At 41.3% G+C, this 26,882-nt stretch overlaps 1 protein-coding gene across 5 annotated transcripts; it reads left to right on the top strand.

The window, feature by feature from the left end:
- The first annotated feature begins 1,399 nt into the window (after window positions 1–1,399).
- On the top strand, window positions 1,400–25,862 carry si:ch73-61d6.3 (occludin). 5 transcript variants are annotated; one of them, XM_034208714.1, is made up of 11 exons: window positions 1,477–1,492; window positions 1,589–1,652; window positions 4,694–4,833; window positions 6,414–7,029; window positions 7,919–8,110; window positions 8,338–8,505; window positions 12,500–12,663; window positions 22,019–22,237; window positions 23,595–23,766; window positions 23,946–23,987; window positions 24,530–25,862. In XM_034208714.1, exons 4-11 carry the CDS (start codon window positions 6,433–6,435, stop codon window positions 24,626–24,628), a joined length of 1,653 nt encoding a protein of 550 aa, XP_034064605.1. In that variant the 5' UTR covers window positions 1,477–1,492; window positions 1,589–1,652; window positions 4,694–4,833; window positions 6,414–6,432; the 3' UTR covers window positions 24,629–25,862. The 5 variants fall into 5 exon arrangements, with proteins under 5 accessions (XP_034064386.1, XP_034064674.1, XP_034064459.1 ...); XM_034208568.1 differs by lacking the exon at window positions 4,694–4,833 and having other exon boundaries at window positions 1,412–1,492; XM_034208495.1 differs by lacking the exon at window positions 4,694–4,833 and having other exon boundaries at window positions 1,400–1,652; window positions 24,530–25,861.
- The last annotated feature ends 1,020 nt before the right edge of the window (window positions 25,863–26,882 follow it).

Raw genomic sequence — 26,882 nt, 5'->3', positions numbered from 1 at the left:
TATTATAATATCAACTGAATACAAAGCACATTTGTCTTTAAGGTCTTACGATTGAAAAGCTTTTAAAATATTTTGACATCATGTCCTTGATCATTTTTGTTCTAATTATTTTGAAGCTTGGAAAGAAACTTTGCTGCTGGACAAGGGAAATGGTGTGGGGATAAGGCTATGCTACCACCTAGTGTATGAATTTGTAACTACAGTGCTTTCCCTCGAGGTCCGTGCAGGTTTTTAAGGAAAACACTGCAGGCTAAAACCTAGTATCTTTAATGAACTGATCAATTCTGAGATTTCGGGCTATATTGTTTCCATAGCACCTCCTTCAGACTACTTGAAAATAAACATCCAAAATACACATTGATGTCTAATGTCTATTTTTTTTTAAACTGTGTTCGTTTGTATCGATAGATGTCTCCTAATCTCACAAAGTTAGAAAAACTCCTCATTTGCATATTTAAACATAACATTGCAATATACTGGTAGCTTTATGGTGATATCTTTAAAGGATGTTTAACCGTATTCAACTGTTGTTTATTTTCTTCAAACTGAGTAGTACCTACTGTACTTTATGAAAGCTGTATCACATGGTACATTTATGACCATATATTCTTCAAATATATTCAGATGTCTAGAATAAATGTAGGAATTCAAGAAATGTAAATGTAGAGGTGATGAGACATATGTTTGTATACAGTGGTGTAAAGTAACTAAGTTAATTTACTCAAGTTCTGAACTTAAGTACAATTTTGAGATACTTGTGCTTTACTTGAGTTTTTGTTTATACTTTGTATTTCTACTTCACTACAATTTAGAGGTGGATTGTGTAATTGTACTAGATAGATAGATAGAATATCTTTAGTGACTTTCCAGATTTTGATTAATAATGTGAAATATAATCAACACTTAAATAAGACTTTAGTTACACCTGGAGTAAATTCACAAATACTCCGCAGTATACAAAGTAATTAAAACCAGCTTTTACCCGCTTTGATAACATCAATAATTATTATCAAAACATATAATATTATTCTGAAATAGACCAATCTGCACAATGAGTACTTTTTGATGCTGACATACTTTTGTACTTTTACTTCAGTAACATTTTGAATGCAGGACTTTTACTTGTAACATAGTATCTCTACACTCTGGTAGCCTACTTCTACTTTCACTATACAAGATTAGCTGTTTAAGAACTATTTCGTCTAGCGGTAGACTACGATGATAGTTGTTTCTAATGTATGGTTATATAATTTCTTTAATATGAAATCTTAATTGTCTCCAGTGTCTCTGTGTCCCTTTATGCTCTCTGTAAACCGCGGATAGCCCGCCCTCTGGCGGATGAGCCTCGGCGGTGTAGCGGTGCTGCGGTGGGACGGCGGGCCTCATCACCGCGGACAGGCGGGACAAAGCACTTGTTCAGTTCAGAGGCTGTAAAGGAAACCGTTGTCTCTCCGTCCGCCCGGTACAGCAGCTTAAAGTCGCGGCTTTAACGGTTAGATTACAAAGTCTCACTTTATTTTTAATATATCGCGGGACATTCATTTCCTGACGGCCGTTTTATTATTTTCTCAACTGTTCAAAACTTTAGGAAGAAGGAGAGTTTTGACAGGAAACGCTCTGACTGCTTTCTTTCCCCCTTCCTTGATCCTCAGGTAAGACAACATACACAGTTGAAACTAAAAGGTGATTTAAAACCAGTTTTATAAGTTATTATTCTTGAATAAACCTGTATTATTATTTTTGTATCAAGTGGTTTGAAGTCTTTTACCGTAAAAGTATCTGGGTGAAAGGAGTAACGGTGAACAGGTGGGACCCCTCTTTTCCCAAAGTAACGACAGTTAGATAACACCGTTATTGAGTTAGCGAGTCAGCTAGCTACAGGTTGTTAATGGTGATAGAGAACTCCGTTAGAACGATCTACCGGAACAAAACAAAGACATCAAGAAAACAGCAACGTTAGTCTACTATAGCTAATGGAAAATCTGATGACCTTTTGATTCAAGCCAAGTGCAGAGGTGGGAGAAGTACTCATATCTTGTACTGAAGAAAACGTACTAGTACCAGAGTGCAGCATAGTAGCATCAACATAAATGTTGATTACCAAAAGTTAAAGTACTTATGCAAATTAGCCCATTTCAGAATAATATATATTATATGATTTGATTATAATGATTGATGCATCAATGTGTTTATCAAAGCTGGTAAATGTGCAGCTGGTTTGAATGACTTTGTGAACTGCAGGGTAGCTTGTAAATGTGACTAGGTGAATATAAAGTCTTATTAATGAGTTGTTTATGTTTCACACTATTAATCCAAATGTGCAAAGTAACTAAGGGTATTAAATAAATATAGTGGAGTAAAAGTACACAATTTAACTGAAAATACTCAAGTAAAGTACGAGTCCCTCAAACTTGTTCTTAAGTACTTGAGGTAATGTACTTAGTATAAGCCTTACGGATCAATAACAAACACAAAGTAACCCAACAGTCCTAAAATAAGATAAATAAAAACTGCAGGTTCACAAGTAGTAATCCTTTTGGGATGAGTCTGAAGTTGATGTTAGAGTGTGTTTATATATTTTGTAGATTGTAAAGAGAAATTAGACACATAAAATGCTTTTTCCATCATTCTAATTCAACGATTGACTGTATAAACTGTAGTTTACTGGTTGGCACAATGTCTCATAATGAGAGTTTTGTGATATCGCTCAGGTGCCAGTTGTTCAGGTCCACCTCGTTCCACTACAGCAGCCCTGTAATAATCACTATATGAAGTAGCAGAATAGAATAGCATTTCATTATAGAGTAGAACATTATCTTTAGCTTGCCAAAACTTAGAAGCAACATTCTACATACAGTTTAGCCCTGTAAAATATATGATTGAGGACAGTTTATAAGTTAATAAAATACGTCCACTCAATACTTTCTTTTCATTCAGGTTTATTTAGATTTACATAATTAACCTTCAGTGATATTATTGGGTGAACAACATAATAAAAACTCTCTTAAGTGCTTCATAATACAGACCAACAACAACACCACAGTCTCTTAAAAGTCAGTTAAGTGGAATCAACATCTCATATTTTTTGAGTTTTTGCAACTGATAGCACAGCTTGTTATTTTCCACAATTTTGACTGACTTTTATACGGCCCAGGATATGTTTGGGCATGAAGTCTTGGCTGACTCCTGTGTGTATGCCAGTGGGCCCCAGCCTACATCAGGCAGGGGCCTAATTGTTTTTGACAGATGTGAGACATGTGACTGTATGAGTGGAATTCCATTATCAGCAGCAGATGATAGAGTCTCTGTGTTGTAGAGGAGCTCAGGCTGCGGCTGGTGGGTGTGGGACCTGACCTGTGACTCTGGTCCAAAACACTCCGCTTTCTGCCCAGCATGAAAATAAGATTTGTTATCCAGTTTTAGACAAACAACACTTTAGTACTACGACTACTGCTACTACTACTGTTTCTCCTACTATTGCTGCGATGCTTCTGCTTCAGAAAAAGTACACTTCACTTGTTTTAGGGAATATGCTAGTAAATAACCATAAAGCTTTGCCTTTACATAAAAGCAAATGTCCCATATAAGGTATTGTAGTTTTGTTGATCTTTACTATCGGTAGGACACCCTCACATATTTCTTGTCCAAGCACTGAGTCTACTGTTCTAACAAAACATATTTAAATGATTGATTCATCTGCAGGTCTTTTTTGAATAATTGATAACTTGGTCAATAAAATGTCAAAATATGATGAAAACTGCCATATAGCCCAGGTTAATGTCACAATTAGCTTTGTTTTATCCAACAAAAAGTCCAAAACCAAATGATTTTTCCTTAAAGGTGGGGTAGGTAAGTTTGAGAAACCGGCTCGAGATACACTTTTTGTTATAATCCATAGAATGCTCTTAACATCCCGATAGCAATGAATATCTTAAGTGCTTGCCTTTGACAAAAAATACATACAAAAATGTCATCTGTGGAAGCCGTAGCGCTGTAAAAAGCACGACCAATCATTTTAGCCGGCTCGGCTAAAATAACTGGATGGCCTACCTGCCTGTCAGCCTTCCATCTGTGCACAAACTTATCTCGTGCCCTCATTGGTAATGTGCGCGTTCGTGTGTGTTGGAGGAGGGGCTCTGTAAGGAAGTGGCAGATTTGTTCCGGCTGTGTATTTTCAAATTCTAGCGCACTCGAGCTGGTTACTCCAAAATGACCTACCCCACCTTTAACTATTACAATAAAACCGGATGTTTGGAATTATCTTTGAAAATCAGTTAAACCATTGCCGCTCTACTGTATGAGTAAAAAAAGCTGTCCATGTAATTTGTATATCCTAAAGAATATGACCCATATTAACCGTCTGCTACCTTTTAATAAAAAATCCTACTTTATTACATTGACAAAGATGCACTTGAAAAAACCCAGTTGGGGCTCCCAAAGTAGTCATTGTCCAGAATGTACAATTGTTTGGTCCTCAGTGTTATTTGGTTTCTCGGAAAGAGCCTGTGCCTCAGACTACTTCCAGCCACTTATTGATATAATCAAACACTGGCAGTAGAAATTACACTAAGACCTACTGGCTTAGGAGACAGCCTGTTGATCAACAATAAAGGACACATGACACCGCTGTATGCACAACATCCACCTGTCCTCCCCTCTCTGTGTTTCTCTCTCCTGCCCCCCCCCCCCACAGCAGCACAGAGGAGCCCTTGTTTGATCCTCCACAGACGGTGCCCCAATTTTCTTTGCTTTTTTTTCAACCCAAACTCCATGGCAACACTGTTCCCGTGACAAGCAGCCTTGACTTTTGCCCCTCCTGCTCCCGAAACAAAGGCAAGAAGTTATGGAGGGGGGAAGGAGAGTAGTGGGACAGGGGGATGAAGGATAAGGAGGAATGAGGGAGGGAATAATGGGAAGGTGTCTGGGATGGAGGCTCTGAGGCGAGACCTCTTCTTCTGTGTGTGCTAAAGACCCTTAAAGAGAGGAGAGTTATCACTGGAGACTGTGGGCAGTGCCAAGAACTGTGTCTCCGTCCGTCCGCCTGTATGTCTTCCTCTCCGAATGGTCGTTACCTCCCTCAAAAGTCAAAACCCCACCACGGTGGCTCAACAGGAGCACGATGTTAAGGTTTTGTTGAGGTTTCTTCAGTGCTGTGGGTTAGAAGATAGAGAGCACCTGCACATGTATTTCTTGATGATAAATCCATTAGCACTTCAAGTTAATAAATCAAAGGCTGTAACTAACAGCTTTAATACAAATCTAAAACTTGCATCCAATCGTTTAACATTGAAAACACAACTAATGAACTAACTTTGTCCCATTCATTTTTGGTAAATGAATTGATTGGTTGGCTCTAATGTTACAATAATACACAATGTCTATCCCAGTCTCTCAAAGGCCATGTCTTTACATGATTGTTTTTGCTACTAAAATCCAAAGATATTCACTTTATTATTCTGGGAAGAAACTGAGAAAAACAGGAAATCATGGTGCTCGAGAGGCAACAAACGGGAGCCATTTATGCACAAACAGTTGTTGCAGCATCAAAAATTGCTTGCATCAAAAGTAATAATTAGTTGCAATCCTAGGATTCATGTATCAGTCTGCCACAAGGACTCAGCATTGTGTTTATATCAGGTTGAAATTACAGTTGGCATAACAAGGAAAATAGGTATTAATGTTTCATATCTAACTTCTTGTCCTCTCCAGTAACTTCACCTGCTGATCACAAGCTTTTTCGTTCAAACATGCAAGCAATCCCCCCCTCGCTGTAGGACTCCATGTAGAAGAATGGGCATTGTTAAATTGTATAAACTGTGTCCCTGGATAAGATTTGTAGCGAGAAAGAAAACAAAAAAATAGCCAGAGGCGGGATGTGAAATGTTCAAAGTCTGGTTGGACATGGTGGGGGCTGAGAGGGACTCCTCCAGCCTGTGAAGAGGCAAAAAGGAATGTATTGTTGTTTTGCTGCCCTCTCCGTCCTGGTGCCGACATCTCCACTCTGACTTTGCTGGGTCAAAGACCTCTTTGCTTAAGGTCATTCATCTAATATTTCTATTTTCTGTTGATGTAGGAAAGCAGGTCTGATTTAGTTTATGATATGATCAAAATAAACGTTCTGCTCTTTGTAATTTACGCAACCTGACTGAAAGAAAAATACGCACAAACAAGCCTAACTTGTGCCCTCATAAATCACACTCCCTTGGAAATGGTAAAACATTTACACTGCTCTGTTACTACCTCTCATTACCAAAGACTGTCACGCCTAACTTTCCCATATCTCCACGTAGCATAGCTCATATCAGTGCTGCTGAAAAACAGAACGGGTTGGCTCTTTCCTTCTCTCTGGAGTACACTTTGCTCTCTCACGACTACCCGCAAACTTATTTGGTTTTGTTGTTTTTGGTTTACAGTTTGGGACATCTTTGAGCAATGTTTGACAAGCAGCAGTACGAGAGTCCACCTGTCTACAGTCCTCCCTTCAGTTCGCCATCCAACAACGGCTATGGCCCTCCAGGCAGCTTCCAGGGCCCTCAGAGTGATTACAACGCATACCCACCTCCACCAGGATCGTACTACATTGAGGACAAACCACAGCACTTCTACAAATGGCTGTCACCTCCGGGGATCATCAAAGCCATGATGGGTACGGTGATCGTGCTGTGTGTGGGCATATTTGCCTGCGTGGCCTCCACCCTCATGTGGGACATGCAGTACGGAATGGGAATGGGGTACGGCGGCAGTGGAGGCAGCTACGGCTCAGGATACGGTGGTGGTGGTTACGGTGGTGGTTACGGTGGTGGTTACGGAGGTGGTTACGGAGGAGGCTATGGAGGAGGCTACGGCAGTAACCATGGCTCCTACATCCAACCTTACTCAGCCAAAACCGCCATGATTGCCATGGCCGCCATTAATTTTATAGGGGCACTGTCTTTCTTTATCACAAGCTTCTCTAAATCCAACACGGTCCACACTAGGAAGTTCTTTCTGATCCTCCTGATAGCCAGCGTCATCATGGCTTTCCTCGAGGTGAGACTCATTCACATTTGATGGTGTCCTCATGTTTTTGTCATTTTACTTCTCTGTTATTTAGGGTGTCCAATCACTTTGTGTGGAGGACGCATACCATGTTTTGTTTACTTCCATATTATACACTCGAGTGGCAAGTCCACAAAGGCTTTAAATACACCAAACAATAAATACTGTGAAATCACATACAGCATACACAGAGAAATGTTTGCCTCTGTTTCAATTCTGCTGTCTTATACATAGTTCTACGTTGTAGGCCAAGGTGATTTAAAGTGATATGTGAATTACATTAGCAGCATCACAAAAGCATTTTCCTGCTTAAGCATCTCAACATTTCTATCTAATGTATCATCCTGATCAACAGAAAACTTATCTCTATCTCTGTTATGAACATTTTATTTATGTGCATGATTTCGAAAACCCCTGAATACCAGAAGTCTAATCTGAAACAGGACTGTGCACAGCTTCACTTTGTTCAGATCCCAGTGCTCTACTTGCTGAGTTAATTTAAACCATAAACCATATTTATGCTGAGTTAACATACTTTTGTTTGTTACACCTTATTTGTGCTCAGCAAATTCATCGTCTAAGGTGCTGTATAATAACGTTGAGAGTTTATAGCTGACAAAGTGTTATAACAGACTAAAATAATGCTAGATTAGAAAGAGTCTTTGAAGAACTTGTTGTACTGTACCATTTGTCAGTTACATGATGTTCAGACAAATACTTGATATGATTGTTGCTGAATGAGGGCTTTAAGATGATCTGACTGTGTTGCCGTAGTCATATTTGAACTGGGAGGGAGTGAGGTGCACTACTATAGGTCAATCTGAAAGATAAACTGATTTTCTGACTGTAAATATCAGTGACCGTCAATGCCTTTTTCCAGGGCATCATAAGCATTGTCTACATCGTCGGGGTGAACCCTATGGCCCAGGGCACCTCCAACATGATGTACAATCCCATGCTGATGATGTGCCAGAACCTCTACCAGACCAGCTACTCACAGATGGGAGGAGTGGGAGGCTTCCCCATCTACAACCAGTATCTCTACCATTACTGCTTTGTGGACCCACAGGAGGTGTGTAGATATAGATTCACTACAATGAATGTTACAAAATGCATACGGTTAACTTTGTTTGAGTAATGTTGCTGTTTAAATATGAGATCATCTGGACTCAAAAAGAGATGTATATTAGTCTCCCATATTACCAGTCCTGTATTGTTTACTAATCTGTAGTTATGAAGCATTTGTTACCTTTTGGGGTAAATCACATTACATTTGTTTTGATGTTCTTGCTCTTCTAGGGAGTTGCCATGGTGTGTGGATTTCTGGTCGTCATTGCCTTTGGTGTTGCTGCGTTTTTTGCACATAGAACAAGAGGGATGATCTGGCGCTACGGGAAACCAAACATTTACTGGGAAGAGCCTCTCGTTGGCGGAAAAGCTTCAGAGGGCAGAGACGTAGGGGAATGGGTAAGAGAATACAGGATAGTAGTAACATCATTGTTTTATTCGTGCAAAGGGCGGCACACAAAATCTTGGAAGTGACGTACAATACATAGGAATAGAGAGAAACTGGAATTTAGACAAAACAAAGTCCCAGTTTACTGGGTTAACATGGGATTTAGAAAAATCACTTTTTCAACCTTAACTGACCTTGAGTTTGTCCATGCAGTTTTAATCCAGCCTAAGGAAAGTTGATGTAATATAATGTTCTCCAACGGATTTGCTAAAAAGGTTAACCACTGTGTTTTTTCTGCGTCAGAGGTTCTACCACCAAAACTAAGTGACATGCTTTTCCCTATCCGTCCCCAGATTTGCTACCTGACAAAAATGTGTTTCCAACCATTTATTTTACATAAATAGTTTTATTGCAAAGTGAAGTCAGGTCATCAGTGACGCAGTAATCCTGGTACTCATCAGTTATAAAGATAGGTTGGATGATTGTGGTGCAGATAAGGAAAACTGCACATTGCCAAGGTTGTTATTGTTTTTGACCAAATGTGACCAGATGTTGTTTTCCTGTTCAAAACTCTCAATGTTTCAATTTGTGTGTGAGTTGAAAGTCCAGAAATGAGCATCATAACCAGATCTTTATGAGTTTATAGGTTCCAGCAGGGAAGCGGTCACATTACCGTTACAGTGTTTCCTCTGACTGAGTCACTTTGTTCAGGGTCAGAGCTGATAGAAGTCAGTGATTGTTTGCTCATGCTTTACTACCTGGTTTCACTCTGAGTAATGATTAACCACCGGAGAAGATAGAGGCAGGAGGTTTCTAGAGAGCCTCCCTTTTAGGGTTTTAAATATCAACATAGCTAGTCACGTGAGACTGTTACCTGTGATGCGGGTTGATTATTGATTGGAACTGCCACTTTTCAAATGATCCATGCAGTGAATGACAATAAGTTACAGGAGACCTATCATGATCAACTCTCTATTTCTGACTTTCTGTGAACCAGGTTTAAAACCCTAACACACCGTGCACTTTTTTCTTAGCAATTTTACTGTTTTGTAACTCAAAATATGTTCTTTCGAATATTTCCTTTCTGTTTTCTACATACTGTTGTCGCTCAGCATCCTCTCCAACACATTATGTCCACATCCAGTTCAAAAGGTTGCAAGGCATTGAGGGTAAAGAACACAAATCAATACACACAGACACGCGGCAAACAGTCCTTGCATGCCAATTGCAAAAGTGAAATATATGCAGATAAATAATACAGAATCTAAATTCCCTGATGTATGTTAGAAAGATATTACACAACACCTCTCACACGTTTAAAGGGGATACCATTTATTTTGCTTTAATAAGTAGTACACTTAAAGGAATCAGTTGTACGAGCTTAGCTCTATAAGCTAATCAAACTAGTCAAGGAAGGATGCAGAGAATGCTTCGAGTCACACTTTATCTAAGCACTAAATAGACATGCTGTTATATTTGATTATATAGAGCTGTTTGTTGTTGAGTGCTTGTCATTGCCTAGGACATGGCATCATGCACCCAGAGGTGAACAAGCAGAGCAGAGCAGACAAGAGCAGCCTGGAGTGAATCCTATGACTAACACTAGCGTTGGATAGTAGAGCCATGCTCACTGATGTCATCGTCTTATTGTAGGTAGTGGTACACTAATGATGTGTACACACATACATCATTTTTTAAATTCTTCTAAATATAAACCATTTGTAATACCGCTGTGATATAGAGATGTTTTGCAAGATAAAGGTTGGTTAAACGGCGTTTCCAAGAAGGTTAATCTTTGAAAAGTTTAGGGCTTTCAATACTTACAAACCAATCTTTATTCAAGCCCTCAAAGTTAAAAAAAATGTTTATAGTTAGGAAGGAACATATTTTAATTTGACTCTATGGACTCATATCTTTACAAGAGGTCAGACAACATGAGCCTTTATTGTATATTATTTGCATATTTTATATTTAGCCTCAATAAACCCCCTGTTCTTATTTCCAAGGCATTTTTTGTATTCCTGTGCTACCTGTGTACTGTATCTGTGCTACAGAATGAGTCATCAGGCTTGTTTGGCTCCTTTAAACACAGAGCCAGTGACAGGCTAAGGTTGTGGTAGCTCTAAGATTGGACCCATCTCTGCTGCTGAGCTCGGGCAGGCCTGGCATGCTCTGATGACCTCACACACTGGCTTCATTCAGCTCGAGGGGGGGGTGGCATTGTGTCTGCTGCATGAGGTCATCACAGCGGTTCCTGCAGGGCAGTCTTGTATGCTGGAAACACTGAAGTGCTGCACAGATGCTGAGTGAAAGCATCCTGGGCTCGCTTTGTGACGAGGAGTAGTGTAGAAATATCTAAATGTGATCAGCTTGACCAATATATACCATATCAAGTGGATTGAATATGTCTTCTGTTTTTACTTTGCTTTAAGTGTGATAAACCTCTCTAGTAAACCTGCTTATCTACAGTTGACTTAATTTGCCAGCTAGAGTTTTCAATACAGATGTTGCAGTCCAAGTTGGCATGTTTCACTTGTGATTGAAAAATACACCATTCTCTCTGTTTTAAATAATGGTGATAATGACAATCACTGCTGCTCCGGATAACTTGCTGTAAATACATTCTCACCAGTTTTGTAAGTGCATCATCTTTGGCGAAGCACATTCCTGCATTACGAGTGACATTGTAACTGTGCTTCTACACTCAGACGCTGCTGTGTTGCACACTGAGGGCGTTGTTAAGACACTTACAGGAAGTATAGTCTTCAAATCACGCCAGGCTTCTCCTGCAGTTGAATTGAAAGCAGCTCTCCCCCACACTGGAACTCCACCCATTATGATTATTGTTTTTTGGGGGTTAGGCTGATGCTCCCACACTGTGAGGAATTTAGGAGATTGCTTGTTCCACCCTTGTAAGCAGAAGGGTTTATAAATATTTGTGGAATAGTAAATGTTCACCTCTAAGCAGTATTTAACATCACCCCAAACATGCTCAGTGCTCTTTTATGTACAAATGCAGAAATGTTGTGCCTGATTTAAAACCTGCCTGCTTACTTATACAATAAATAATCTTAATTTAGGTCCGCTTTTTCTTGTGGGGGGGGGGGGGGGTCTCCATCTTTTTCACAATGTGTGATACATTTGAAAAACAACCCATGGGTTTTCTTCTTTATTTAAGCCAGTTAGCCTTGCATGTAGCAGAAAAACCCTTCACAGTTTAGACTTTACTGTAGAGGTTGTGTAAAAGGCCACTAATGATTGATCCAGTCACTGGACCCAGTGGTAGGGGGAGAAACAGTGACCACCCCCGAGGCCCTCATTGTGAGGAATTCCCTCATGCAGCACGTTTGGGCTCACAGGAAGGTCTTGAAAATACAGATTAAGGCGAACCTATTTACAGGTCGGACACAGTTTACTTTAGTTTGAAGAAAGAAAGGAGGAGCACATCCGTTCCAGGTGTTCACGATGACATAAGACCATAGAAAGAAGTGAAAGGAAAGCTGGAATAATAGTCAGATCGCTCTGTGTAAGAATGATATCCTCATGATTTATCTTGTAAGGTTATAAGACTCATAACAGTCGGAAAATATTAAGACAAGTCACTGTAAACAAGAATCTTCATCTCTATCCATCAATTTTTTTACACGATAAAGAACACCATTTATTTATTCATAGTGTTGGTTTGATTTTACAATTAGCCTTAAGGCATCCATTTTTATTTTTCTCTCGACCTTCTCAGGCACAGTGAACCAAATAGATAACCTCCATTTAGCTGAGGAGCTTTGACTGCTGTCCAATTACATGCCTGATGGCTTTAAGCAATCCATTACCCTGTTATTTTCTTTAGGAGTTAAGAAGTAAGGAAAAGAGGACAAAATGAATATATAAGAAACAGGATGTTCGTCATAAAATGAGGCTACAGCCTGACCTGATGTTTGTGAGGGGTTCATTTGTTTGTTTTTGTTTGCTGACTCTGTTCCTTCCGCTTTTTCCTGTCTGCTGTAGGTGAACAATGTGGAGGAAAGCCACAGTGTCCAAGACGCCCCTACGCTGCTGGTGTCAGAGAAGGGGGCCGGTCTGCTCAGCGCCTCAGCAAACAGTGTCATCTCCTACCCCCCCGCCAAGGTGGACAGCAGCTCCTACAATGAGGACACCCTCGACAACACAGTGTGAGTGAATCTGTATTCTTCCTCGTGTTGACAAATACTCCGTCACAAGTCACGATGAACATCTTCTGCACTGTGACGAGTGAAAAAGATGTGGGTGCTGTTTACTTACAAGAGGAATTTAAATCAGATTCATTGATTGCATTGTTAAAAGGGGCAAACACACCATAATATCGAGCTGTAGAGAGAAATGAATACGCTGTAGAGGACTGTTGGCTTCCAGCTACGCCGCTCTCACCTGTGTTGTTATATCAGACAGAATAGAAAAAGGAACAAATGACTGAAAAAAACGCTCTTTTTCAACATGTAAATAAAGTTTATCAGTCAATAACTATATTTATCCCCATTCGGTGTATTGGTATGGCAAAAATGGGATTTAGTTATAGTTTAGTTTCTTTGTTTATAGTGTCGTGGACAGTCCCCATTGATCAACTGTCACAAAAAACAGTAAATGCGGCAGCTTTAGCCGACATGGCTCATTTCCAGCTGTTGTCCCCGGCCAGTTGGTAATAGACACCCTTAAAATCCCAACATATCGACAGCATTATAAAAAAAGGATGAAAGACAATTAGATAAAGTCAAAAGGATAAACGAGAACAATAAACAACACACGATGCAATTATTCAGCACAAATAAAACCCAGGGCACAATACTTGGACCGATTAAAAGACAGTAAAAATACATAGTCAATTTAAAAGGGGAGATGACAGAGTGTATAAAGTTGTGTTTAATGTATTGATTTTAACTAGTGCGAGTTTGAGTTGGATTTCATACGGCTGTAACTGTAGATGTGACGGAAGGGAAGATTCACACAGGAAAGGAGGAAAAGCAAAGTAAATATCCCGCAGAGTACTTGTGCTGTGCCAGATATTTTCCTACAGACATTAACCACCTTATTGAGTACATTTGAACTTCAGAGAATGATACCAGCAGATAAAAGAAAAGTGAGCACAGACTCAATACAAATTGATTCAACTTTGACATCAGGGTCCGGTGAACCTGCATTTCAGACCGTTTCCTGAGACAGATTGCGCTTCACTCAGATAGCTACTAAGATCAATGAACATGGATCAATATGAGAAAGTGAAGGTAGCGAGTGGCCCCAAATCGCACTTGACTGTTTAAGATGAGTCCCCCTGAGGTTTAACAAGAAGACAAATAGAGGTGTAATAAGTAGGGCTGTCAATTTAACGCGTTAATAACGCGTTAACGCAAAAAAGAATTAACGCCACTAATTATTTTAACGCGATTAACGCATGTGTATTTTTTTTCCTCGGCCGCCCCGTAGTTTCAGAGCGCATCGAGTTTAAAATACCATCTACAAGCTGATGCTGACAGCCCCGCTCCTGCTGCCCGCTTGTGGCAGACCACACTTCCACGCTCACCGGCAGGCACAGCACGGATAGTGCGCAACATGATTGCAGCGTCCAGGCAGCTCCCGTTCGAGCATATGCCTTGAGTTGCACATAGCTCCAACGATCACACACACACACACACACACACACACACACACACACACACACACACACACACACACACACACACACACACACACACACACACACACACACACACACACACACACACACACACACACACACACACACACACACACACACACACACACACACACACACACACACACACACACACACACACACCATTTGTATTGTATTATTGAATGAGAGAGGTTCCAGGTTGATTTGAGGCGAATATTCGTAATGTTCAGAGGTTGTTGTGTTTAATATTCATGAGAATATTTGTCATTGTTCAAATGATAATAAACATTAGCATAAAGCATATTTGTCCACTCATATGTTGATAAGAGTATTAAAAACTTGAAAAATATTCCTCTAAGGTACATTACATTGCATTTAGCTGACGCTTTTATCCAAAGCGACTTACAATAAGTACATTCGACCAGGAAGACACAACCTTGAAGAAAACAGAATCATATAAGTACATCAGGTTTCATAGAGCCAAACATTTCAAGTGCTACTCCACTGGCTTTAGGTAAGCCAGTCCTTTATTAGTATAAAAGTGCTTCGTTAGTAGTTCTAACGCTCGAAGTGGAGTCGAAAGAGATGAGTTTTCAGTTTGCGCCGGAAGATGTGCAAGCTATCTGCCGTCCTGATGTCAATGGGGAGCTCATTCCACCATCTTGGAGCCAGGACAGCAAACCCACGTGTTTTTGCTGATGGGAACTTGGGTCCCCCTCGCAGCGAGGGCGCAACGAGTCGTTTGGCTGATGCAGAGCGTAGTGCACGCGCTGGGGTGTACGGTTTAACCATGTCCTGGATGTAGGAAGGGCCAGATCCATTCACAGCATGGTAAGCAAGTACCAGTGTCTTGAAGTGGATTCTAGCAGTTACCGGAAGCCAGTGAAGGGAGCGGAGGAGCGGAGTGGTGTGGGAGAATTTAGGAAGGTTGAAGACCAGATGAGCCGCTGCATTCTGGATGAGCTGCAGAGGTCGGATGGCACATGCAGGTAGACCAGCCAGGAGGGAGTTGCAGTAGTCTAGGCGTGAGATGACGAGAGCCTGGACCAGAACCTGAGTCGCTTTCTGAGTCAGCTGGGGACGTATCTTCCTGATGTTGTAAAGCGTGTATCTGCAGCAACGGGTTGTAGCAGCGATGTTTGCAGTGAAGGACAGGTTGTTATCTAGGGTCACACCCAGATTCCTTGCAGTCTGAGTCGGGGAAACAACTGAGGTGCCGATGTTGATTGTTAGGTCAAGAGTGGGGACAATCTTTTCCCGGGAGGAAGAGCAGCTCAGTCTTGTCAAGGTTGAGCTTGAGGTGGTGAGCAGACATGCACTGAGAGATGTCAGCTAGACAAGCAGAGATGCGTGCAACGACCTGGGTCTCTGAGCGGGGAAAGGACAGAATTAATTGGGTGTCATCAGCGTAGCAGTGGTAAGAAAAACCATGCGGGCTAATGACTGATCCGAGCGAGTTTGTGTACACGGAGAAGAGGAGGGGACCAAGAACAGAGCCCTGAGGGACCCCCGTAGTTAATTGACAAGGGTCGGACTCAGACCCTCTCCAAGTCACCCTGTAGGTACGGTCTTTGAGGTATGAGGTGAGGAGGGAAAGTGCAGAGCCTGAAACTCCAAGTTTTTGGAGAGTGCGAAGGAGGATCTGATGATTCACCGTGTCGAATGCGGCAGACAGGTCCAATAGGATGATGACAGAGGAGAGGGATGCAGTTTTGGCAGTGTGCAGTTCCTCCGTGACAGCAATGAGAGCAGTTTCTGTGGAGTGACCTGCCTTGAAACCAGACTTGTGCGGATCCAGAAGGTTGTTCTGATTGAGATAACAGGAGAGTTGTTTAAAGACAGCGCGTTCAAGTGATTTAGACAGGAACGGGAGGAGAGAGACAGGCCTGTAGTTTATAACATCAGACGGGTTGAGAGTGGGTTTATTTAGGAGAGGGTTTACTCTTGCCTCCTTGAGACTGTTTGGAAAGTGACCAGAAGTTAGAGAAGTGTTGATGAAATGGGTGAGAAACGGTAGAATATCAGGAGCGATAGTCTGAAGGAGGTTTGAAGGGATAGGGTCCAGAGGACAGGTGGTAGGGCGGGCAGAGGTAATGAGGGTAAGAACCTCACTTGGAGAGAGAGGGGAAAAGGAGGTAAGTGTGTTGGTGGAAGGAGGGTCTGGTGACCCAGCGGTGAGTAAAGGTGAGTCAGAAAAAGAAGAGCGAATATCATCAACCTTTTTTTCAAAGTGGGTAACAAAGTCGCTTGACAGAAGTGAGGAGGGGGGAGGAGCTTTTGGAGGGTCCAAGAGGGTGGAGAAGATGGAAAATAGTTTTTTCGGATTGGAATAGGAAGATTGGATCTTATCTTGAAAGAAAGTGCTTTTTGCCTGAGAGATCGAAGCAGAGAAAGAGGAGAGGAGAGCCTGATAGGTTAGGAGGTCGTCACGGTGTTTGGATTTCCACCATTTCCGCTCTGCTGCCCTAAGGACGGTTCTATTAGCACGCAGTGCATCATTTAGCCAGGGAGCAGGAGGGGACTGACGAGCCTGCCGAGATGTGAGAGGACAGAGCGAGTCCAGAGTGGATGAGAGAGTAGAGAGGAGAGTTTCTGCAGCAGAGTTTGGAGGCAGGAGATGGAACGAATCAGAGGATGGGAGGGCTGAGAGCACTGACGAGGCAAAGGTAGAGGGGGAGAGGGAGCGAAGGTTACGGCGGACAAGTGCAGGATGGGAAGAGATTAGTTTGTTATGTTTGGAAAGGGATAGAGAGAATGAAATGAAGAAGTGATCGGATGTGTGGAGCGGGTTTACAGAGAGGTTAGAAGTAGAGCAGTTCCTTGAGAATATGAGATCAAGGACATTGCCAGCTTTATGAGTCGGTGGGGACGGAGACAGTGAGAAAGCAAAGGCGGTTAACAGAGATGTTAGTTCGTCTATCTTCCCCGTCTGGAGGTTGAAGTCTCCGAGAAGTACAGCGGGAGGGCCAGTTTCAGGGATGAGTGAGAGGAGATTATCTAATTCCTCCAAGAAGTCCCCCAAGGCGCCTGGTGGACGGTAGAGAACAACAATGGTTAACTGTATAGGATGGGTTACTGTGACGGCATGGAATTCAAAGGTGGAAGGAGTGAAGTTAGGTAGCTTGAAGAGGGAAAAGCTCCATTTGGGAGATAGCAGGAGACCAGTGCCACCTCCTCTGCCAGTGGGTCTGGGTGTATGGGAGAAGGAATATGCAGTGGAGAGAGCTGCTGGGGTGGATGTGTTGGATGGAGTAATCCAGGTCTCAGTGAGAGCAAGGAAATCCAGAGACTGCAGGGAGGCGTAGCCAGAGATGAAGTCAGCCTTAGGAACAGCTGACTGGCAGTTCCACAGGCCACCTGAAACTAGATGTTGGATCTCAGTGGAGCACGTGGGATAGACGAGAGCAGGCCGGTTATATCGATTAGGAGATACACGGGGCCAGTGATAATTGCGAGAAGACACATGAACAGGAATGGAGAAAATACACATGATTATAGCATGAGGGGCTAGAAAACTAAAGAAAAGATAAATAAGACACCAGCTCGATCAGAGTAGGATTTGCCTCCTCTTTGCCTCCCTCGTGACTCCCGCAGGACTCCAATGTCTTTGTCAGTCTTACTCCCGCAGGACTCCAATGTCTTTGTCAGTCTTTGTCTGTCTGACGCTGAAGCTGACGCTCCAGGAAAGAGCTACCCAAAAATGGACGCCTGATTGCTCAGTTCACACAGCTGTAGGGCCACGGCCCTCTAATTAGTTAACTATCTACAGCTGATGGGCGACAGTAGACTGGCCGTGCCTATATTAATGCAGGCTTGAGTGCTGAGACCTGTAAAGCAGGTTTCGCCTGAGCAGATCTGAGATTTAAAATCTCTCAAACGCGATTTAGCCATTAAAGCTACAATAACAATTTATACAGAGTCGAATAAATGAAACAGAGAAGTCTAATTAAACAAGAATATAACTTACAGTGGTTGCTGCGTCAATAGGTAATGTCGTTACCGGGTCCAGATGCACACATACATTTAGAACAGATAAAAAATGTGCGATTAATCACGATTAACTATGGACAATCATGCGATTAATCGCGATTAAATATTTTAATCGACTGACAGCCCTAGTAATAAGACAAGAGTGCTCACAAGGATTTGATTTCAGAGTGAAACCAAAAATGTCATTGTTTTATTTGACTGTGTCTTTAAGAGATACTTAAGCTGTAAATCTCTTCCCAATTGGACAGATGTGTGGAGAGTCCAATAGTAGAAATAAAGCAGCTACAACATTTAACTCTGTATAGATACCACACAAACAACCAACCTCAAACATGTGTTACGTTCCCTCCAAGTCTAGGGGTACCAAGGGGAGTAACAAAACACAAGGATGACCAAGCACGACAAAAAACAGAGAAAACCGATCTCTGAAGTAACGAACAGGTCGTTTAATGAACAAGACAGGAACACGGGCTCACCAGCCAACTTGCACAAAATACTAAAGAATCGATATATCTAGGAGCACATCTCCTATCAATCGGCAAGACACAGTTTTGTACACATGCAGCCAGAGGAGGAAAAAGGAGGCCTCACTGCAGTCTACCTCCGGTCTCAGTTTGTTTGTTTTATTGCACAGTCAAGACATAACAATAACGGCATCACGCTGTTCCAGGTGTGTCGTATGCATGTAAATTGAAGTTAAATAAAAGTGTGAAATGTAAAATAAAGTGTAAGTAGTTTCAAAACAATGTAACAGTGGCAATATATATAGCAGCAGACACACCTTAGTGCAAGTTAGGTGTCAGTATTAAAAAACAGTGGCAATATATATATGTATAATAACAATAGAAAATCGTTACCACTCTTATTATTGTGGTCTTTAATTTTTTTATAGTCCTGCCTGAGTTTCTTTATTTTTTACCCGGCATCCGTGTGCACTGTGCACGATTCCCAGCTCAAGTAGCTTTTGCGAACATCGCTCAAAACATTTGGAGTTGGGAACTGCTTTCTGTAGAAGCTGCTGCATCCCGTCCTCAGAGTAAATTGCCAGAAGCGCCGACACTTCCTCTTCATTCCACCGCTCCGGTGTTGTAGTACGTGTGGTCATAACTGCTTTAAAGTACAACAAAACTACTCGCTCAGGTGTGGATGTGGTTTTGTAGCGAGGAAAAAAATGGCTGCCTAACAAAACAAATTCAGAGTCTAACGGGGCGTGGTTTGCAATTCGCCCAGCCAATAGAAATAGAATATAAATTGGCACTCTTTTATCACCAGGTTAGTACCACCTCTCTAGCAGGGACTAAAAATGGCCAAAAGAGTTCCAAAAGAGTTCCCGGCACTGAGTAGTCCCGGCGGTGTGAACGCGACATTATTGGTACTAACGGAACTAAAGAACCAAAGTACCAGGGAAAGTCCTGCGGTGTGAATGCGCCTTAGGGGTACCAAGGGGAGTAACAAAACACAAGGATGACCAAGCACGACAAAATAGAGAGAAAACCGATCTCTGAAGTAACGAACAGGTCGTTTAATGAACAAGACAGGAACACGGGCTCACCAGCCAACTTGCACAGAATACTAAAGAATCGATATATCTAGGAGCACATCTCCTATCAATCGGCAAGACACCGTTTTGTACACATGCAGCCAGAGGAGGAAAAAGGAGGCCTCATTGCAGTCTTCCTCCGGTCCTATATGGAGGCCCTGATTTGGAATTAGGAGCACCTGGGGAGAGGCTGCACCTGGGGACAATCAGGCTGCACTTGGGGAGTCAGAGGGAGAGAGAGAAAGACACACACACACCCACACAAACACTACGGCACGTAACACATGTGACTAACACAAGCAATATCTAATCACTGCTCTGGTTTAAAGCCCTTAAAAGCATGGCCCTGCCCACAAAATGAGCTCTGTTTGTGACCTTTGAGCCCTTGTTGGATTAACTTTCCCTGTTTTTTTTCTTCTGTTCATTAAAATCTCTGAGGAGAGAGAGAAAGCAGGATGTGTGTGAACAAATGTATTTGCTAGTTTCCAAAAGGTAGAAAGGATTTCTCAAGCACCATGTTTTTGTTTGCATTATTGTCTTAAAGTCTGCAGTGTGTGTAACCAAAAGTACATGGCTCTTCACAGTTTCTTACCATCTCTGATACTTTGAAAAAACCAGCCCAGCTAGTTTTAGAAAATATGCTCCTAATGACAAGGTGCACTGCAGTTTATGAACAGGATCTTGTTTTGTATCTATATCGACGCCGGGATCCGGAGTCGAGGCTGATCCTCTTGCTGTAGTCCTGTGTCTTGGATCCTCTATCCTGAGTTCTGGATTAAGTCGTGGACTTCGGGTCGTGGCTGAACCTGTCTCTGCGGTCCTGCCTTGGGTCTCGTCATGCTGCTTCCCTGATGGCTTCCACAGGATTGTAGCTGACATCCTCGTGGATTCATCTTCTTATTACAGACACATGCATTTCCTAACATTCGGTCTATATGCTGTAAAATGTATTATCTCTTCGATTTACACACGGCATCTATTGCACGTCTGTCCGTCCTGGGAGAGGGATCCCTCCTCTGTTGCTCTCCCTGAGGTTTCTCCCATTTTTTCCCCTTAAACTGTGGGTTTTCTCTGGAAGTTTTTCCTTGTACGATGTGAGGGTCTAAGGATAGAGGGTGTCGTTTTCTCATACTGATATTCTGAACAATCTGTGCCGTTGTATTTGCTGTAAAGTGTCTCTACTGTAGGCTATTTTTATTTTATGTACAGCACTTTGGCTCAACCAAAAATCGTTTATAAATGTGCTATATAAATAAAACTTGATTTGATTTGATTTTGATTTGATTTAGATCTGTTCCAATGTCCAGAATATTATTGAAATAATTTCCTTCTCTCGAAAAGTAAACATAGCTTGCATTTTCATAAGCAAAAGAATGTCAGGGTGCTCTGTTTTCTGAAAGAACTTGTAATATCCTTTACAAATCCCCTCAGACCTTCAACATTGAGCATGTTTCCTCCTCACATTATTAAAGAGCTGTACCTGCCTCCCGGTCACTGAGGGCCCTCTGCGTGGCATGGAGTCACTTTGTAGGGTGTGAGCCACAGTAATGATTAGTGGTTCAAAGTGTTCATTCCTTCATATCAGTTCATATTTGTTTTCTTTAGGCACTGTCTCACATCAGACCGTCCCTTAAGTTGTTATTTGGGTCATGATGTTCTTTTAGCATAAATTGGTTTATATGGTCAAGGGCATCGTTTCCACTGGGGAAGGGGAAATATTCCCCAACCTCCCCCACCACACACACACACACTGGGTTTTTCTTTTTATTATCTATCCTGTTTGAGCTTCTCTGTACTTGACATCGCTGTGAAAATGTTCTGTATAGAAACTCACTGCTAATAGACGCTAAGGGAACAGTATGCAGGGGGAGATTTGCTTGGCAATATTACATTGTTACACTCTAAACAGAAATCCAAGTATTAATATTGTATTTGAGAAATGACTACATTCATAATTATTCGAATGAAAGATGGAATCAAACTCCATCATTTGCAGTTCAAAAAAGGTTATAAATCACACTATATTGCAGTATGTTACTGAATGTTCAAAATTGCAATTATATTGTAAAAATAAGATATTGTGGGGCCTCTGGTGATCCCAAACCTAGGCAACAGTCAAATACACATTGCTTTCATTCTGACTATAAACGCCTGAATTTCCCCAAGGGGATAAATAAAGGTCCATCTTTTCTTATCTTATCTTATCTTTCAGTCAACAACCTAACCCTTTTAAGGTTTTATTTAGAATAATATCTCTCCTTTCCCGTTAACAAGACTTTCTGATCATGTTTTATTCTAAAGTGTCCATGTTTATGTTGCTGTCCTGCAGGTACTCGGAGAGGACCATCAGCAGACCATCTGAGGCGTACTCCCCCGGTGGAAGAATCAGCTCCAGCCCCTCAGAGGAGACCAGCGGGGGCCGCAAACCCTCGGCCAACCGGGGCAAGAGACGCAGACGTAACCCAGATATGGACGAGTCGCAGTATGAGACAGAGTACACCACAGGAGGAGAAACGGGCAATGAACTGGACGGAGAGGAGTGGGAGAAGTGAGAATGATTGTACTTTTTGTTTCTCTGAGCAGCTCATCCTTTGTCCGGATTAACGATGGAAATGTCTTTATCTAAGAACACTCAACGTAGATTGCCGTCGCTCCCTCAGGAGCAGACCTAAATTGTTGATTAAAATGAATGACTAAGCTTAGAAAACCAAGCACACATACACATAGTGACATCATTACCAGGAACATGCAGAAGAACATCTTTTGGATAGAAGTACAGAACAGTAAATAAACAGATGCTGAAACAGCATAGCATGGGAAAGGCTACAGTCTGTCCAGGAGAGTTAATCCTCCGAGGCATGCCAGTTCACATCGGCTGTGCTCAGGAATAATGAGAGAATTGGGCCAAAGGTACAAAACATGGGAGTCAATCTAGTTTATGAGGAAGCTGTTATGTTTAGCTGTAGTTCAATTCACTCAATGTATTTCTCCTTAATCTGAGCTCTGCGTTGCTTTGTTCAGCAGCAAATGTTTTTAAGTCTTTCTACACTCTTCTAAATAAGGGTTCAAGAAGAGTTCTTCCTGAAGGGCTGATAGGCTTCTGAAAACCCCTTATGAACAGTTCTTTAAGAGACTAATGGCTCAATTGATCAATTTGAAGTTAGTTAAAATATACAATATATGGAATTTAATTTGTTTGCCTTATCTGTAGAATACAATGTTTCTTTCAACATTCCTCAGGTAAAGAGGGTGATGTGGCCTTATGTATTTGTGAGCACCCTTTAAAGCTATAGCTAAGATGATTCGAGGTTTAGCCCTTTTATGAACCAGGTGGGCCATTTTGACAAGATCCTACCAGGAACCAAAACCAGTTCTCGTATGTGCGAAGACAAAGACATGCTTCTCAAAGTCAACTTTATTGTCAATCTCAAAATATGTTTGTACACACAGAAAGATCTAAATACAGTCCCACAGTCCCGAGGTATAAACAAACTCACACATTAAAATGCAAGAAGACTCAATCATTTACAAAAAAAACACAACCGTTTACAAGTAAGCAAGAATATATATATATATATATATATATATATAAAAAGAAGACGTACATAGTGCAAAAGGGAGTGCAAAATTGTCCATAGCAGCGTAAAAGTGACTGACTGGATCTTGTGCGTGTGGGGGGGGCGGGGGGTGTTAAAGTCCTGGTTCTAGTTAGCACCTTCATTGCTGATGCAGGTTGATCTCTCACCTCTTCATCTTTTTTACCTTCACCCCTCCTCCTCCTCCTCCTCCTCCTCCTCCTCCTCCTCCTCCTCCTCCTCCTCCTCCTCCTCCTCCTCTTCCTCCTCCTCCTCCTCCTCCTCCTCCTCCTCCTCCTCCTCCTCCTCCTCCTCCTCCTCCTCCTCCAGCACGTACCCAGACATAACTACTGATGATCAGCGTCATGAGTATAAGAGAGAGTTTGATGCCGACCTCAGGCGATACAAGCGCCTGTGTGCTGAGATGGACGACATTAACGATCAGTTGAACAAACTCAGCCGGCAGCTGGACACGCTGGATGAGACCTCTCCCAAATACCAGGTCAGATATACTCAGGGCTCACCTCCCACACTCACGAGGCAGGCGTGTTTGAGCCTAAACTGAGTCTCAGTTAGCATCAAAATGATATACAGAAATACAGGACTTTATTTGTTTATTAACTTCAGATTGTTTGTGAGGGACACAGAATCATAACAAATGTTTTTCCTATATTTCCACAGGCTGCAGCTGAGCAATATAACCAGCTGAAGGATCTGAAGCAGGTGGGGAGACTTCTCTGATGATACAATTAATAACAAGCCTCCATAATAAGCTAATTGTTATTTTCTTCATCATTAATAAGATGATTCTTTTTGTGGTTTGGTCTATAAATGGTCAAAAAAATGGTCAAATAAGCCACCCCATTTTCTCAAGGCGATGTTTTAAATATCTTAAGCATGAATAATTACTATTAATTGTTAATCAAACTAGTTTGTGGTTATTTTTCTGTTATCTGACTTGATTAGTATAATGAACTTTGACTTTTGGACCCACCACATCACACCATTTATTAAAAATGTATTGCATGTATTTTTGAAAGCATTACGTTCTTAACATCCAGCTTCACAATGACCTCATTAAGTTTTAATACATAAAATATATTTCTGAACCCTTTTCCCTGAATGTTTATCACAGCACTAATATCACTGTTTATTTGGAGCAGAAGAGCTTACATTTCCCCTGTCTAGTATTATTGAAATCCTTGTGTTAGTATTGTTTGCTTTGTATTATTTCTGACTTTTCTGCCGCCCTTCCTCCTCTGTAGACTTCAGATTACCAGACTAAGAAGAAAGAGTGTCGCAGCCTGAGACACAAGCTGTTCCACATCAAAGGCATGGTGAAGGACTACGACAAGAACCACTGATGAAGCCACTGAGTCCTGACACTCAGCTCTGACACCCACACACACACGGGCCAACACACACTCCAAAACAAAGACTCATGAGACATGCCGAGACCAAAGTTACCTGTACAGAGCCGACACATACACATAGGGAACATACTGTACGTTAATAATGATGATCGTGATCAGTTATGTATAAAGAAAACATGTTTTTGTCAAGAAATGGAAGCAGGGCGCTTAACTGTTGCCACTCCCACAGCAAACACTGCCTTTTCCAAAGATTCAGCTCATTGGTTTGAGTGGTCAGGATCAGAGGGTGTGGTCATTTGAAGGTCAGCTGACCTTCAGACACCTGTGATAACACTGCTCAGGCTCTGTTTGCGCTCCATTTTTCTTTGTTTTATCTCCTCAGATAAGATGTGGAAAAGTATTGAAGAGAACGTAGTGAAGGCTGAGACGAGGAGCGTGATTGTTTTGCAAACAGTATCTTTAACCCTTGGCATGGCGTTATCTTCGTCAAAAATTAACAACAATTGTGCTTTTCTCATCTTCTTTGTCAGTGTAACTCATTTTAACGTCAGTGAAGTAACTTGCTATCGGCCGGGACCATGTGTCTTCACTGTATTTTCTAAAACTAAGATTTTTATACTGATTATCATAGATGCACTGAGACCAAAAAGGGCACCAACCGGCCAGTGAGACTTGTTGTATTGTATATATTTCAAATGAATCACATTTAGAGTTATTAGATTTAGCAGATATTCTAGCATGTGTGATGACGTTATGTGTTTATTTGTACATAATCAAGACCCATAGTGGCATTTTTTAATCAAACAAGTTGTGCTTAAGCTATGCAAATTAGCTAAAAAAAAAATCAGCTGTTTTATTACATTTCTTATCATGTTCTTCAACAAACTAGAAAACACTGTTTCTGTGTATAAGCTACACTTACCAAAATGAAAAATGATCATCTGCTGATTCCATATGTGGTCATTTTTGTATTAATCCACTTCATGTTCAAAGTGTTTGGATCCTGTGTACGTTATAAAATTGCTCAGACACCCTTTTGATTTGTCATGCATTTGTATTTTTACGAAGAACTTTGTTATTTTACAAACCATTTGCAAACCATTTATTTTTGTATGGATTTATTTTCTTTGATGCTATTATAAGACCAATTTTTGTAACTGTACTTCCAAAAGGTATGATGTCTAAAAATGGTTGTGTTCAATAATAATAAACATTTCTAATTCTCTGAAAATGTATTAAACATGTCCCTTATTTTTTTAACAATTCATTCATGTTTTGCTGACCCTGCTGATTTTCAGATATCTGCAGCTTTGTGCATCTGCAGCGAGCGTCCAGCAGGGAGCAGGAAGACTTCAGGAAACGCCAATGATCCAATCACAGCCAGCTTAAGGTAAGCTGCTACTGCCCTCTTTTGGTAAACTACTTAAAATAAACTTTAACCAGAGCTGTTCAGCACAAGCATTTGCTGTGTCCAAATTCCTTAACTCACTACAATATGCACTTCTTATTTTTTTGTATTGGTATGTATACAAATTATCCTTAATGCACAATGCAACTTTGGAATGCCACTATCAATTCACCTACTCAAGAGAAAGCAGAGTGAAAGACTGAAATTACTTTATTTTTACTTTTTATTTTTGTAGCAGTTTCACCTTCATCTGTAATTTAGTTAAAGGTCACCTATTATGCAAAATCCACTTTTTCATGTCTTTTATACATAAGCATGTGTCCCCTCTGTGTAAAGAGATTCTGAAAGTTTCAGTACAAAAGATTCGCTCACTTTTTGTCCCGATCCATTTATATAAAAACCTGTCTGAAAATGAGCTGATCAGATTTTGGCCACTTTATGATGTCATAACGATTTTTTGGCTCGTGTGACCATTAGCCAATCACCAACCAAGGTAACACCCCCCCTCCTACCTTATCACCTGAATCTCCTCCTAGAGCACCATTGTGTTCTTTTTAACCAAATGTCTCTCAGAGGGGCGTGGGGAGGGGCTCCTTATTTTCATCTAAAGTAATAGACAGAGAATCAGCACTTTTGAAACAGGGCTGAAACAGAGGGGATTATGGGATACTACAATTATCTGTTTGGTATTTGCAGCCAAACACTTCAGAGACATGTTTTGTATATATCTGAAGCCTGTAATATATTGATGAGAAACAGTATAATTGGGGACCTTTAACATTTTTATCAGCTGGGTGAAGTTCCCCTGTTCCTCTTTTTTTGTCCATTATCCATCTG

Source organism: Gymnodraco acuticeps, unplaced genomic scaffold (assembly GCF_902827175.1).
Source record: "Gymnodraco acuticeps unplaced genomic scaffold, fGymAcu1.1, whole genome shotgun sequence".
NCBI classification, from domain to species: domain Eukaryota; kingdom Metazoa; phylum Chordata; class Actinopteri; order Perciformes; family Bathydraconidae; genus Gymnodraco; species Gymnodraco acuticeps.
Note: the sequence above shows the minus strand (reverse complement) of the source record. Positions and strands in the feature narration are given on the sequence as shown.